This window comes from Chlorocebus sabaeus, chromosome 21 (assembly GCF_047675955.1).
Source record: "Chlorocebus sabaeus isolate Y175 chromosome 21, mChlSab1.0.hap1, whole genome shotgun sequence".
Lineage (NCBI taxonomy): Eukaryota > Metazoa > Chordata > Mammalia > Primates > Cercopithecidae > Chlorocebus > Chlorocebus sabaeus.
The window spans coordinates 104534526-104549864 of NC_132924.1; the positions used below are offsets into that span (position 1 = coordinate 104534526).

Below are 15339 nucleotides of genomic sequence, written 5' to 3' on the forward strand. Positions count from 1 at the left end.
TGAGTAGCTGGGACTACTATGCCTGGCTATTTTTTGTCTTTTTAGTAGAGACTGGGTTTCACCATGCTGACCAGGCTCATGTCGAACTCCTGACCTCATGATCTGCCCACCTCAGCCTCCCAAAGTGCTGGGATTGCAGGCGTGAGCCACCGCACCCGGCGGCTCCCTGAATTTCAGTTAAGAAGGAGCTGTGGCTTCAGCCTCACACACAGCCAGTATGTATAAGAATTACAGAATGCCCCCCTCACCGGCTTGCTTAAGTGCTGTCCCTTCTACCCTGATCAGGGTCAGGTAGCAGGAAGGTAAGATTAGACAGCTTAGACCCCAGGTCAGTCCACACATCCCTAGGGGCCTGGCTCTGGAAGGCCCCTGCACCCTAATCCAGGGCTAGATAGCAAGCCTCTTTCAGCCACTCCTTGGAATTCTCTTCCCCCTGAGTGGAAGCACATAGCCTTCCGGCCATGACAATTGGCGGACGAGGTGCCACCCTGCACCCTGGTCCTGGGAAGTGTGAGGTGGCTGACCCAAGGGGAATAAGGCTACAAAGGAAGAGAGGGTGGTGGTGATGTGTGTCGGGTAAGAGGGTAGGGATGGTGGGAGGTGGCTCAGGGGCCAACCTTAGCTAGGGGACCCCCTTAGCTGAGGGTCTGTGCTTGCCGCTGCTCCAGTGATTCAGGGCAAGGCCAGGACTCAGAGACAATGCAAGAGCTTGAGATGCAGGAGATGTGGGCAAGGGCCACTGATGAATCTGCAGCTGAATGCTGCATTTTGTGCAGCCAATTGTCCCGCAAACATTTCTTAACCACCTATTTGGCTAGAGGCCGTGGACATGACGGGGGTCTCAGCCAGTGGACCAGTGGCAAACACAGACATATATAGGCACAATGCATGGTGGCCAGTACTATGGCACAGTATTCCAGGCACCCTTAGGAGCCTAACTCTTAAATAGCAAAGTGACCCCAAGCCTCAATTTACCCTGATGGTAGAGGGGTAGGGAAAGAGATGTGGGCACAGTATAGGTTTGTCACCATCCTAAAATCCTTTTTAAAGAGGCTTTTCACCAGGCATGATGGCTCATGCCTGTAATCCCGGCACTGGGAGGCCGAGGTGGGCAGATCACTCAAGGTTAGGCATTCAAGACCAGCCTGGTCAACATGGTGAGACCCCATTTCTACAGAAATTAGCTGGGTGTGGTGGCACACGCCTGTAGTCCCAGCTACTCAGGAGGCTGAGGCAGGAGGATGTCTTGAATCTGGGAGGCAGGGGTTGCAGCAAGCCAAAATCATGCCACTGCACTCCATCCTGGGCAACAGAGCAAGACTCCATCTCAAAAAAAAAAAAAAAAAGTAAAATAAAAAATTATATAAAGGGGATTTGCTGAGTTTTTCCAATTCCCAGGAGGGAATCAGCACTGAAAGGGCTAAGTTCTATTCTGGTACCCACAGCTGACACATATGCACACGTGTACACACATACATGCATGCACACACACATACATGCACATGCACACGTGCACACACACACACGTGTGCACACCCATCTCCTGGAAAGCTATTTATTGAGAGTCACTGGCAACTTGGTCAAATGAACCTACCTCCCTGGCCTGCAATCCCCCATCTGAAACAAGCAGGTTGTAGCAGATGATTTCCAGAAGGCTCCGCAGCTCTAGAATTCTGTGTCCTATGATTTTCTGGCTCATTTAGAAGTGGTGTGGAAAGTACCCTTTGCCAACTGAGTTACACATTGCATACAGCCCGCAGGCTGCCTACTCGAAGCAGTCATATGGCAAATGTTATTGCAAATATGAAGAGGCTCCTTTAAGGGATCCTCTGTGTCGATTTTCTTGAAGGCTTTTCTTAAAGAGAATGCCCCTGTCATTTGGCCTGTGCAGGGTAGGAGTCACCATCCCGGATTTGCTACATCACTTGATTTCTTAACAGCACCATCAAGCAGACAGGACACATGATAAAGAGAGACCCATTCAACTTTGCCCGTGTTCCTGGGTCCGGGACACCCCATCAGCTGAGCTCCCTGCCCTGCTTCATGCCCAGTGGGTACAAATAGGAAATGAGCCCAGAGCTGGGTAAAGAACTCCTGGCTGAGGTCCGATGAAAGTGTCCAGGCAGGCTCAGGCTGGTGGGTAGGGATGGGCAGGGCAATGCCATTCTCTTTCTCTGACTATGTAGGAATGGCTTCCATTTCGGCTAGAGCAAAGCTAGCATTCGGCAGCCCTGAAGAGGGCCTCTGCCTCAAAGGGTGTGAAGAAGCAGCCCTTCCTGGAATAGGGGTCATCTAAGTCCCCTCCCAAGAAGTCCAGTGAACTGTAGACACGGTTCCTCCCACTTCCCTTAAGAGTGAAGGGCTCTGGGCCGGGTGCGGTGGCTCACGCCTATAATCCCAGCACTTTGGGAGGCTGAGGCAGGCGGAGCATGAGGACAGGAGATCGAGACCATCCTGGCTAACACGGTGAATCCCCGTCTCTACTAAAAAATACAAAAAAATTAGCCGGGCATGGTGGCGGGCGCCTGTAGTCCTAGCTATTCGGGAGGCTGAGGCAGGAGAATGGCCTGAACCCGGGAGGTGGAGCTTGCAGTGAGCTGAGTTCTCACCACTGCACTCCAGCCTGGGTGACAGAGCGAGACTCTTGTCTCCAAAAAAAAAAAAAAAAAAAAAGGAGTGAAGGGCTCTGAGTTAAGTGTTAAGCCAGTTCCAACAGGGGTCACCTGCCCCACAGAAGCCTTAAACCTCAGCAGTTGCTCCCACCAGCTCTGGCTGCTGGAGAACAAGCCCACTGGCCAGACATCTCTTCCCAGGATGCAAACTCCCCTTCCAGGGAGCCTGAAGCCAGGGCTGAGGCTGGTTCCCCGGGGTCCACAGTCCAGCGTATCCCAAGCCACTGCTCAGCGCCTGGTGCTGGGCTGGGCCCTGGAGGGGCCAGTGAGTATGTTGCTGGCTCCTTGAGGGCCTCACCGCATGGCGGAGGAGACACACAGATCATGGAACACACGTTGGTTCTCCCTAGGAAACCAGGGAAGGCGTCTCAGAGATGATGCTTGAGGGCGGCTGGGAGTGACTCTTCCCCTTCCTCCCTGCAGGGGGGCAATTCTAACCACATGGAGTCCCCTTCCCCTCTCAGCTTCCACAGGGCAGTGGTGTCAAAATCCCGGGCAGCACCCTCCTCTCCCTTCAAACATGGGCTCCTGAGGAAAACCAGACTAGGGGCAGCCTCCATGCCTCTCCCTCACGTCTCTAGGCCTGGGGGACACCCTGAGGACCCTCCTGGGCAGGCCACGCTCCCCTCCTCAGCCCTTCTCTGGGTGACCACACCCCAAAGCTCTGGCCACACTGACACCAGGTGCTTCTGGGTCTTCCCTAGAAAGGCTGGCTCCTAACCCCCAATGTCCAGCTCACTCATGCCTCAGATCCTGTCCCAAGCTGCACCATGCTGGAGACACCCACATTCCCCCACCCCAGCCCTGGGCACCTTGTTTTTTCCCTTGAGTCAGCGTCTGCCTCTGTTGCCCAGGCTGGAGTACAGTGGCGTGATCTTGGCTCACCGCAACCTCCAACTCCCAGGTTCAAGCAATTCTCCTACCTCAGCCTCCCGAGTAGCTGGGACTACAGGCGTGTGCCACCACCATGCCCAGCTAATTTTTTTGTCTTTTTAGTAGAGACAGTCTTACTAGGTTGCCCAGGCTGGTCTTGAACTCCTAGAATCAAGCAATCCTCCCACCTTGGCCTCCCAAAGTTGCTGGGATTCCAGGTGTGAGCAGTCACGCCCTGCCACCGTGGAACTTTCTCTTCAGCTCTGAGAGCTGATCTCTCTAAAGCCTCAATGACCCCATCTCAAGAACTGCCATCACAGACTCCCCGTCCCTGGTCTGCATCTCCCCCTACATACTACAATGTGTAGAGCCTCAGCCACATTAGGAAACACTGACCCTTTTAATTTTAAAATCCCTATGTCCCCTCTTTTCCTTTCTCCGCCATCGTGGTGTGTTCTTGCCTCCGCTTCTCGCCATGTCTTCTCACAAGACTTTCAGGATTAAGCGATTCCTGGCCAAGAAACAAAAACAAAATCGTCCCATTCCCCAGTGGATTCGGATGAAAACTGGAAATAAAATAAGGTACAACTCCAAAAGAAGACACTGGAGAAGAACCAAGCTGGGTCTATAAGGAATTGCACATGAGATGGCACATATATTTGTGCTGTCTGAAGGTCACGATCACATTACTATATCAAACTGAAAATGTCACCACTCTCTGGAGAGTTCGACGTATTTTCCTCTCTGAATCTATTATGAATGTGTTGGTTGGCTGGGTTCAGTAATAAATATGTGAGGCCTCTCATTTCAAAAAAAAAAAAAAAAAAAAAAAAAAAATCCCTATGTGAAAACCCCACCTCCTTCAGGAAGCTTTCTCCAGACCACCCCTTCCAAATCTTACACTTTCACATATGCCTCCCTGTCCCACAGAGTGGCACTGGGGCTTCAGTTTTTATTATCATCCATCCACTGACACCCACAAACACTGGCAGAATCCCAACACCTGGGGTCCCTTAAACCCACCAGGTGCTCAATATATATGCTTACTAATCATCACAGCTATTTTCTGAGTGGTGGTCCTGAGTTGGGCGTAAAGTCAAGCCCATGATATATATACTCACTCATCTTCATAGCAACCCACAAGGTACTGCTGTTATTACTTTATAGATGAAGAAACTGAGGTTCAGGGAAGTTCCCTATTTTGTCCATGGTCACGCACATCTCTCTGACCCAAAGCCTGAATGTTTCCACCCCACCAAGCTGCCTTTCTGTTGCCCAGAATTCATCCATTCAACATCAGATTGCCAATACTGAATCAGCTTGTCCTTTTGGTAGCTGAGGGAACACAGAACCCCAGATATCTTATCATGGCGGAACTAGAGGTCCCTTTGGTTTTTTATTCTATCTCACAGATAAGGAAACGGAGGCACAGAGATGTGACTTACCATTGTGGTTCTGCCAGATGGTTATCAAACCGAAAAGCACTGAAAGGGGGTCTGATGAATTGTCCGGCCCCTAAGGAGAATGCTTTCTTTGCTGTAGGCTGCATGATCTGCCCATATATTGGAAGGTAAGCTGGGGGAGAGGGGCAGGGATGGATCTGTCTGGGGATAATTCCTTCGTTGCAGAGACTCGAGCTATAAATCTTTCTTGCTTTGAATCAAATCATAGGATTCCAGCAGGTGGGGGGCAGTGTTTATGCTATTCCTGATGACAGCGGCCCAGGTGACCAGACCTTCAGAAGGACAGGGATGGAGCTGGCCTTACTGAGTCCCTAGAGGGTGGTGTAAAATGCACCATAGCTACCGAACAGACCAAGCTTGCCGCAACCCCCCTACCAAGCCTTTTCTGGCCTCAATATATGCAAATCATCATCACCATCATGATCATCATCCTCCCCCCATCCCCCTCTTAGCACTTTGCACTTTCCTAAGTGCTTCCCAACAGTGCTGCATACTGTAATGCACACAGTGCTCGGATGGGCCAGGTTACTTGCTGGTTATACCAGGCACTGGGTTATGGTCATTATTGTTTGCCACATACCAAGCTTCTGCCATGTGCCATGCCCCGTGCCAGGCTAGAAGTGGTGCTTCATGGAAGAGACATGGTTTCTGGCAGTGCCTAGGTGCCAGGAAAGACAGTCCCATCCATCCTTGAAGCCAGCAGTGAGCTGGAGTCAGAGCTTTGCCCACTGGTGGCTTAGGAACATTTCCTTTTAGGGCAGAACAGGGAGGGTCTTGTCCCACAGCGCCTCCCACTCCTCAAAGTGAGGGTGGCTCAGCCACCTTAAGCTCAGAAGCACTAGGGACTAACCCCTCTTTGCTGACACAGCCCAATGCCCTTCTGGGTGGTTCTAAGAGGCTTCCCAACAAAAGGTTCATATGAAGGCCCACCCTGAAGTCCAGCTGTCCCCAGAGAGTAGGGCTGAGGAGTGCCACCACACTCCGGTGTCATCTCAACCCTGCATGTCGTGTGGCTCTTCAGTGATTGCCACCCTGAAAGCTGTTTTGACTGTTCCTCACACTGCAGCCCCTCTTCCGGGGACACACATTCTTCCCCGGCCAGGACCTTCCCTTTCTAGTCAGGCTGGTGGAGTCTCCCGCCGGCCACAGGAGGATGCCCACACCTGCCTGCTCCCTGAGTGCCAGCCCCTGCCCACTACCAAAGGTTTCCTGCGGTGTAGAGGAGAGACTGTACTGCCCTCCCATCTCCCCCGGCCCCTTGCAGTCCAGTCCCAAACTGCCAGCACCTGCTTGCGGCAGAGTCCCTTCCCTGTCTGTGCTGTCCCCGCAGTCCTCCTGGCCTAGGGTGATCACACCACCTCCCCTCTTTCTCCCTGCAGACACGTGCTCAGGTGGGCAAGAGAGAATGAGAAATGCGCTTCTCCCGGTCCTGATCCGACTCTGGCTGTTCCTAGGGGCTTAGGAACACCTGCTCTGGTTGAGTTTGCAGCCATCGCCTGTTCCCCCAAAGAGAATGAGTAACATTTCACCTTGAAAAGAAACAAGGAAGAAATGTTCTGAGGTACAGCTCTGTTCCGTGAGAGACAGGTACGGTTTCTAAGGTGTGTCTAAAATGCAGCTCAGTCCTATTCTACGAGAGAGAAGTTACCGTTTGAACAACAGGATTCGAGGGGGTCTCACCATCGTAGCCACGCACTAAGAAGTGACTGCGCTGGGGACACGGAGGTAGGACCCCCACTCAGCCAGGTGACTCTGGGACTATGGAAGGTCCACTTCCACAGCCTCTGTACCTGCCCCAGCGCGGGCCCAGGGGGTTGAGCCTGTACACATTGCTTGGAAAACCCTCTCTGCAAACGGGTAAGCACATTGCCCGCGTGGGCAGTGGCTGGAGGCTTGTCACCTGCTTCAGGGACTTCCTCGGGAGCTTCTCGCCTGCCTCTTTGCCTGGAATTAACGAATACACAATATAGCCCCACATTCCCTCCAACACGAAGGAAAGGTGTAATCAGATCCCGAGGGTCCCGCAGAAGCGTCGAGCCTCGAGATGCTGTCTCCCTTTTCTTCCCCAAGCAAACCCACTTAGCACCGGCGCGCCCCTGTCTGCCCGGGCAGAATTCACTGCCCACTCCTCCCGAGTGGAGACTGGAGACGAATCCACGCTCGAGCCCTGCACCTGCCGCGTAGTGGAGTTTGGAGGGGGCGTGCATGGTGCAAGGTCAGGGCTTCGTGTGTGACCCCGGCGGCGACAGGGCTGCTCCGGGTCAGACCACGCGGCGCGTCGGGCTTCCCTGCAACCTGGCCGGGTAGGGGGAACACGGGCACGGTGGGGCATCCGGCGGAGCCCGGGCCGGCCACTCACCATCCTGGGAGGCTAGCAGCGGCGACAACAGCAGCAGCAGCAGCGCCGAGAGCGCCAGCGCGCAGCGCATCGTGTCCTTGCCTCTGGGCCGGGAGCAGGTGGCTGCGGGCCCGGCGGAGGGTCCGCGCGTCCGGGCAGTAGGAGCGTGGGCGCCGCTCGGGGAGGCCTGTGGGTGGCTCCGGCGACCGGGCTGTGGCACGGGGCTCCCAGGTCGCGCTGCGCCGGCTCTTCCTCCCTGCTGCTGCCGCAGAGCGGGGCTGGGGCGCAGAGCCAGCGGCAGAGGAGCGGCGGCGGCGGCTGCGTCCTGGGCGGCGTCTGCGCGGCTGCGGCCCCACTGGCGGCTGCGGCTACTCCTGGCCCGTCCCGTCCGCGCCGGCCCCCGCCCCCTCCCCCGCCCCCGCCCCTCCCCCGCCCCTCCCCCGCCCCCTCCCCCTCCCCCTCCCCCAGGAGCCCGCCCGCGGCGGCGGCCGGGCAGGGCGGGGCCGGGGCTGGGCGGGCGCTGGGCCGCGAACAATGAGCAGAGGAGGAAACTCCGCCCTGGAGCGCGGCGGGCGGGAGGGCGGGCGGCCTCCGCGCCTTGGGGGGCTTTGAGTGTGTGCGCGCGGGCCGGGGCCGGGGGCTTCTGCTGGGCAGCTGGGCCCCGCCCACAGGTGTCCCCCCGAGTGCTTCTGAGTGGGCCTGGCGGGAACCCCCAGCACACAGCAGGGGCCCTCGCACTACGAGCAAATCCGGAGCGGGCGGACCTCCAGCCTTGCGTGGTAGCTGATAACCATTCGCGGCCTCTGGGGCTGCGGCGCGTTCTGCAGCGACCCCGGAGAAGCTCATCTCCTACCTGCCAAGTGCAATTCACCTGCCGGCGGGCCCCCATCCCGCATGACTTCTGAGCGGGTCTCTGCAGCTGGGTGTGCACCGGGCAAGCTGGACTAATTCACTGCTTCACCTCTCCAAGGCTAGTTTCCTTACCTGTGAAATGGAGATGATGGTTAAAAAAACAACAGCAACAATTTCAGGGATGAATGTGTGCCAGGCTTTACGTATATTAATTCGTTTGCTCTTCATGACAACCATATTTTTAGCCTCATTTTGCAGACAGGGAAATTGAGTCAAAAAGAAGTTAAGAAACTTCCTGAGGTCACATAACAGGTAAGTGGCAAACCTGCCTCTGAGAGTAGTTTGGAGAAATACCGTGCCTGGAATATAGTAATTGCTCTGCAAGGAGTGGTTGTTACTTTTATTCCTGCTATATAAAGAACAGTTATAAAGATTTAGAACTTTTGGGTCAACACTCAAAACCTAACTGTGCCAATCTGTTAATTGTAAAACCCTAGGCAAGTTATTCTCAGTACCTCATTTCTTTTCATCTGTAGAATAGGGATAATAACACCTACCTCAGGGGGTTGTTGGGAGACTTAAATGTGATCCTACAAGATAATACTTAGCCTAGGGCCAGGAACACAAAAGTCTCAATGAATGAAGTAGCTCGCCCTGCACGTGAGGATCAGAGATATTTGCACATTGCGGATGGGAGTGAGTTTTGGAGAATTCCGTAAACTGAGTTTATCCGGCGAAAGAACAAAGAAGTTCGTCTCCCCTCCCCCGCTCCCCTCCTTTTTACCCCTGAAAGCTGCTTGGGAGACGCAGACCCCAGGACCGCCTGAGGAGGAGGGACATCAGCGCGGCCGGGAAGCGGAGGGGGCGAGGGGTGGTTAACCTTGGAACCGGGGTACGGCGGAATTTGGCTCACGTGACTCCGGAGCTGCTAATCTGGAGTCTCTCTGCCAGATGGGGCTGGGTGGAGGGGTTTTCCCCAGGATCTAGCCGCGTCCCGGGGACAGGGTACTTCGTGAGCCCCTCAAGTCGGCTGTAAGCAGGCGATGCCTGCAGGGCAGTGCGTCCCTGGAGCCGCGAAGGAAGCTCTGGAGCCCTGGATGGGGTTCCGTGGCAGCCGGCCTCAAGCTTAGGAAGGGCTGACGGGGCTGTTTTCATCAGGAAGTTTCTGCAGGATCGTCTGGCCCCGTTTTCCACACCGCATATGGGAAAGACAGAGGGTGTTCCCGATATGTGTGTGTGTGTGTGTGACTATCTTTGATGTTTTTTTAGTACTGTTCCCCTGACATCATGTCAATAAAAGGCCTGTTTTCTTCTGAAACCAAGCAATATATACATATTTTTTTAACTGGGATTTTTTTAAATGTGTATAGCACTCTGTGTGATTTAAACAGTGTTTTTGCACTCAATCATTCAATTTCTCTAGAAACTCAGAAGCAATCACGTTAACTTTATAAAGAGAGCGTATATTTTGAAGCTTAGGGCATTTTAAATGCACATGATTTGGGATTGGTGCCATTACAAGATCATGCAAAATTAAAATGAGAGCAGACATCTGGGCTTGGAGAAGACACAGAAAAGTGAGAATTGTGCTGGACTCTCCCCAGTATCCAACAGCCCCCCTCAACTTGTGTACAGTGTGGCTTTCTGGAATGAAGCTGGCTGGATTTTGAGGTCACTGGTGGCCAGTGAGATGAGCCACCCGAAGGTGATTGGCATGTGCCTTTGGCCCCATTTAGCATTGTGCTCCAACTAGTGAGTTCACCAGCCCAGAACACCTGAGCTTATATTTGAAACCCAAAGCACTTTATGGATGCTGTTTTTGAAGCTTTTCATCAGGAAGTTTCTGCAGGATCATTCCTTCTGAGGTTTGTTGCATTTTCGTTATTTTCCTGGGTTCAAGCGATTCTCCTGCCTCAGCCTCCTGAGTAGCTAGAATTACAGGCATCCACCACCACACCCTGCTAATTTTGTATTTTTAGTAGAGATGGGGTTTCTCCATGTTGGTCAGGCTGGTCTGGAACTCCCGACCTCGGGTGATCTGCCCTCCTTGGTCTCCCAGAGTGCTGGGATTCCTGGCGAGAGCCACTGTGCCTGGCCTTCACATTTTTATCAATCAAATGGTTTTGCTGCCCCATAGGCACAGAAGCCAATACTATGAAACACTAGCTTTTGAGAAAGTAGTGGCTTTGTTTGCAAAACTGGTCAGCAAAGAGACAGGAGTGAATTCAAATCTGTCTCCCCAGCCGGGCGTGGTGACTCATGCCTTTAATCCCAGAAATTTGGGAGGCTGAAGTGGGCAGATCACCTGAGGTCAGGAGTTTGAGACCAGCCCAGCCAACATGGTGAAACCCCGTCTCTACTAAAAATACAAAAAATAGCCAGGCTTGGTGGCATGTGTCTGTAATCCCAGCTACTTAGGAGACTGAGGCTGGAGAATTGCTTGAACCTGGGAGGTGGAGGGTGCAGTGAGCTGAGATTGCACCACTGCACTGCAGCCTGGGCAACAGAGCAAGACTGCATCTCAAAAATAAAAGAAAAAATGTCTCCCCGATTTGGGACCTGGGGTAAATGTATGGGATCCGAAGGCAAGGGAAAAGATTTAGAAATGTTGACCTGACAGAATCTGATTGGAGGGCTTTAAATTTGACCATTTGGCCAGACGCAGTGGCTCACGCCTGTAATCCCAGCACTTTGGGAGGCTGAGGCGGATGGATCATGAGGTCAGGAGATCGAGACCATCCTGGCGAACACGGTGAAACCCTGTCTCTACTAAAAATACAAAAAAATTAGCCAGGCATGGTGTCGGGCACCTGTAGTCCCAGCTACTCAGGAGGCTGAGGCAGGAGAATGGCGTGAACCTGGGAGGCGGAGCTTGCAGTAAGCCGAGATCGCGCCACTGCACTCCAGCCTGGGCAACAGAGCAAGACTCCATCTCTAAATAAATAAATAAATAAATAAATATGACCATATACAGAAAGGTATGTTGAGGTGGACTTTTAGCCCCACATCTTCCAAGCCATTGTACCTCTGGCTTCTGAGAAAGTTCTGGCATTCGGGTTCCTATCAAGTCTCTTAGTCATTTTAGTTCCAAGGGAGATTTCTATTGCTCATGCTGGGAGCAACATGACATTTTGTTATCAACAGAGTAAGCCCAGTTTGGGCTTGTCCCTCAGTTACAACATCATACATACAGATACAGATCTATAGATACAGATCTTGAATGCAAATATGAATGTCACCTGGAAGATATTACGCAGGAACCCATGGCACAAGGTTACACATTTTTCCATGGCCCCTGGCTGTCAATGTTAGGGGTCATAATTCTCTGCCTCAGGTGCAATTTGGTGATGTTGTTTACGTAAGTGCATCCCTAAGTACAGACACAGTAAGTCCTCTTGACCCTCTTCCTAAGTAATATTGATCCCTAGACACAACATCTAGGGGTGAGACAGACTGTCCGCCACCACATCCCCCAGTAAAAGATGAGTGCACACATGTATCCATCCTGGAGCCACAACTCCTACTTGTAAGGAGCCAGGGATGTTCTTACCTGGGCTTTCTAATCACGGACCTCTGAGTTCATTGTGGGTCGGAGCAGTGTTTACTTCATCTTGGAATCCAGTGCCCAGTATGGTGGTGTCTGACCCCAAGCAGGCGCATGATATTCAAAGGCTGCATGGATGAAGAAGTGGTTGGATTTTATCTCCAAGGTTGGGTTACCCCTGACTGCCGAGTTGTGTGGTTCTATGAATATCAGCTGGGACTCAATTTGGGCAGCTAACCCCAAAGTCATGCCTCTATGTACTCTTATTCAATAACATGTACTCTAACAGGCAGAGTGTGCTAGGTTCTGTGCACTGGGCTGAGAATGCAACCCTGTACACAAACATGACTAACGTGTAGTAGGGGCTGTAACACCGGCATGGGTGGGCATGTGGGAAGCGGAGAGCAGGATGGCTCAGCCCCACCTGGGGAGGTCAAGGAAGGCTCAGAGGAGGGAACTGGGTCTTGGAGGAGTTGTAGGACTTCACCAAGGGAAGACTGAAAGGGAGGGCTTTTTGGGCAGATGGAACAAGATCTACAGGCATTTTGCCGTCAGCAGAGCATAGGATTTGTGGGGGTGATGGGAGATGAGGCTTGGGAGGTGGGTAAAGTTGAGATGCTTAGACAATGAAGAGTCACTACAGGGTTTCAGCTGGAAGGGGCAAGACCAGCTTTTCTTTTCTTTTTTTTTTTCTCCCCCAAGACAGAGTCTTGCTTTGTCAACCAGGCTGGGGTGCAGTGGCGCGATCTCAGCTCACTGCAACCTCTACCTGCCAGGTTCAAGCAATTCTCCTGCCTCAGCCTCCTGAGTAATTGGGATTACCGGCCCATGCCACCATGCCCAGCTACTTTTTTTTTTTTTTATTCTTAGTAGAGATGGGGTTTCACCATGTAGGCCAGGCTGGTCTTGAACTGCTGACCTCATGATCTGCCCGCCTTGACCTCCCAAAGTGCTGGGATTACAGGCATGAGCCATTGCACCTGGCCTCAAGATCAGCTTTTCATGAGAGAAAGATCATTCTAGCTGCAGTGGACTTAGGACGGGTGGGCCGATCTGAGGTGGGAGGTGAGCACAGCATTTGGGGAGGCTAGTGCAGCTGTCCCTAAAGGGCCTGCCCTCAGACAGTGGTGGTGGGAAAGAAGAGAAGGGCCTGATGCAAGAGGTATCTGAGGGTAGCATTGATATAGGACCCAGTGGCCCACTGGATGTGGACATGGTATGTGGGCTGGTGTGTGTGGTGTGTTGAGGGCAGAAAGACGTGGCAGGACTGCATGAATTATCTGAGTGCCATGGTTGGAGGGAGAGCAAATGGAACAAACCATGATGGAGAATATAAGAAGAGAAGCAAATGTGGGAGAAGAAAATGATGGGTCCAAGCAGGTTGACTCTGAAGACCCATGGCCATGTCTCAAGTTATAACCAAGACAAGACTCAGGGGCTATGCCTAGAAGTTCTTTCCTTCCCCCCAACCCCCCAATAAATAGAGATGGGGTCTTGCTGTGTTACCCAGGCTGGTCTCAAACTCCTGGCCTCATGCGATCCTCCCAGCTTGACCTCTCAAAGTGCTAGGATTCCAGATGTGAGCCACCACACCTGACCTAGAAGTTTTATCTGTGACAGTGAAGCTCAGGCCTGAAGTCAAGACTGGAAATGGAGATCCAAGAACCATAACCAAGCAGATGGGGTTGTAGCCATGACTATAGATGATGGGCTAGGAATATTCTGCAGTGGAGAAGAGAAGAGGCTGAAGGCAGAGCCCTTCAAAAGATCAACATTAAGGCTGGGCGTGGTGGCTCACGCCTGTAATCCCAGCACTTTGGGAGCCTGAGGCAGGTGGATCATTTGAGCCCAGGAGTTTGAGACCAGCCTGGCCAATATGGTGAAATGTCATCTCGGCACAAAATGTAAAAATTAGCTAGGTGTGGTGGCGCATGCCTGTAGTCCCAGCTATTCAGGAGGCTGAGTGGGAGGATAGCATGAGCCCGGGAGGCAGAGGTTGCAGTGAACCAAGATCACGCCACTTCCACCTGGGTTACAGAGTGAGACCCTGTCTCAAAAAATAAAATAAAATTTAAAAAATTGGAAATGCAGGTGGGCAGATCATGAGGTCAAGAGATCGAGACCATCCTGGCTAACACGGTGAAACCCTGTCTCTACTAAAAATACAAACAATTAGCTGGGCGTGGTGGCGGGCATCTGTAGTCCCAGCTACTTGGGAGGCTGAGGCAGGAGAATGGCTTGAACCCAGGAGGCGGAGCTTGCAGTGAGCCGAGATCGCGCCACTGCACTCCAGCCTGGGCGACAGAGCGAGACTCCGTCTCAAAAAAGAAAATTGGAAATGTGTATATGACTGTTGGCCAACCGGAAGAAGATATTTGAAAGGGAGAAGTTACAAGAGATGGGATGAGAAGTAGAGATAGAAGGACTAATCTCAGGCCAAGGGAACCTCGCCACTGAAGGTATGTCATGGTAGATAGGAATAGCCTTGCAATGAGTTAGAACTTCATCTTTGCTTTGTGACTTAGTAGCTGTGTGATTTTGAGCTTTTACTTACCCTCTGTGAGCCCTAGTTTTCCCCTCTATGAAATAAATAACATCAATTTTGCAGAATCTCTGCGAGAATTTGTGTGTGGGGGGGTGCACAATGCCTAGCTGGTGCACAATAAATACATTTAAAAAGCAAAACTTGCCGGGCGCGGTGGCTCACACCTGTAATTCCAACACTCTGGGAGGCTGAGACAGGCAGATCACGAGACCAGGAGATCGAGACCATCCTGGCTAACCACTGAAACCCCGTCTCTAAAAAATACAAAAAATTAGCTGGGCGCGGTGGCGGGCGCCTGTAGTCCCAGCTACTCAGGAGGCTGAAGTAGAAGAATCACTTGAACCAGGGAGGCAGAGCTTGAAGTAAGCAGAGATCGCACCACTGCACTCCAACCTGGGTGACAGAGCGAGACTCCGTCTCAAAAAAAAGAGCAAAACTTTGTGTCCACAGCAGAGCTTCAATGCCCATGTGGTTCCTGCTGCATTCACTCCAATGAGGAGCCTGCTCTTCAACAGACGTTTTTTCTTTTGGACGCCCTTCGCCGTGGGTTGGAAGAGCAGGTCATGCCCTGGCACAGCAGGTAGAGAGGGTTTTCCACGATGGCTGCATTCATTGCAGGCCAGAGCTGTGGGTTGCAAAACTGGGGTTGTCCCTCCTGCTCAGATGTAATGGAGTTACCTGAACGTGGGCTCTTGGGACCAGGCCTAGCATCTAAGAGAGAGCCGAAGGCTCAGCAGATGTTAGAGAGCACTTGGCCCAATGTGAGAAGAAAGCAGAGTCCCAGAGAGTGGAGGTGAAGTCCTCACTCACTCAACTCGTCAACAGTGCAGGTTCCAGAAGCAGCTTAGAACTCTAGCTCCTGTTCTAACAGCCCATTTCATGCATGCATCTGTGTCCCACAGCTGTTGGTCTCACAACTCAAAAAGGCACAGGTCCCCTGGCAGGAGCAAAAGACAATGTGACATGGAGATGGAACTGGGGGAGGGAGTTATGAGACAATTACTACTTACATTGAACTAAAAGAAGACCAAGGCATCAGCTTCGGCTCAGTC

The 15339-nt window shown here is 52.4% G+C and overlaps 2 protein-coding genes across 3 annotated transcripts in view; one reads left to right on the top strand and one right to left on the bottom strand.

The window, feature by feature from the left end:
* The window catches only part of PODXL (podocalyxin like), a 56691-nt gene extending 48960 nt beyond the window's left edge, over window positions 1-7731 (bottom strand). For both annotated transcript variants that reach the window (XM_038004390.2, XM_007982955.3), the window contains exon 1: window positions 7368-7731. In XM_038004390.2, coding sequence (XP_037860318.2) covers window positions 7368-7437 — 70 coding nt within the window. In that variant the 5' untranslated portion in view covers window positions 7438-7731. The remainder of the gene's footprint in view (window positions 1-7367) is intronic.
* LOC119626202 (large ribosomal subunit protein eL39) lies at window positions 3953-4383 on the top strand. Its single transcript, XM_038004391.2, has one exon. The coding sequence runs from the start codon at window positions 4021-4023 to the stop codon at window positions 4174-4176; it is 156 nt and encodes a 51-aa protein (XP_037860319.1). The 5' UTR covers window positions 3953-4020; the 3' UTR covers window positions 4177-4383.
* Window positions 7732-15339: the final 7608 nt, after the last annotated feature.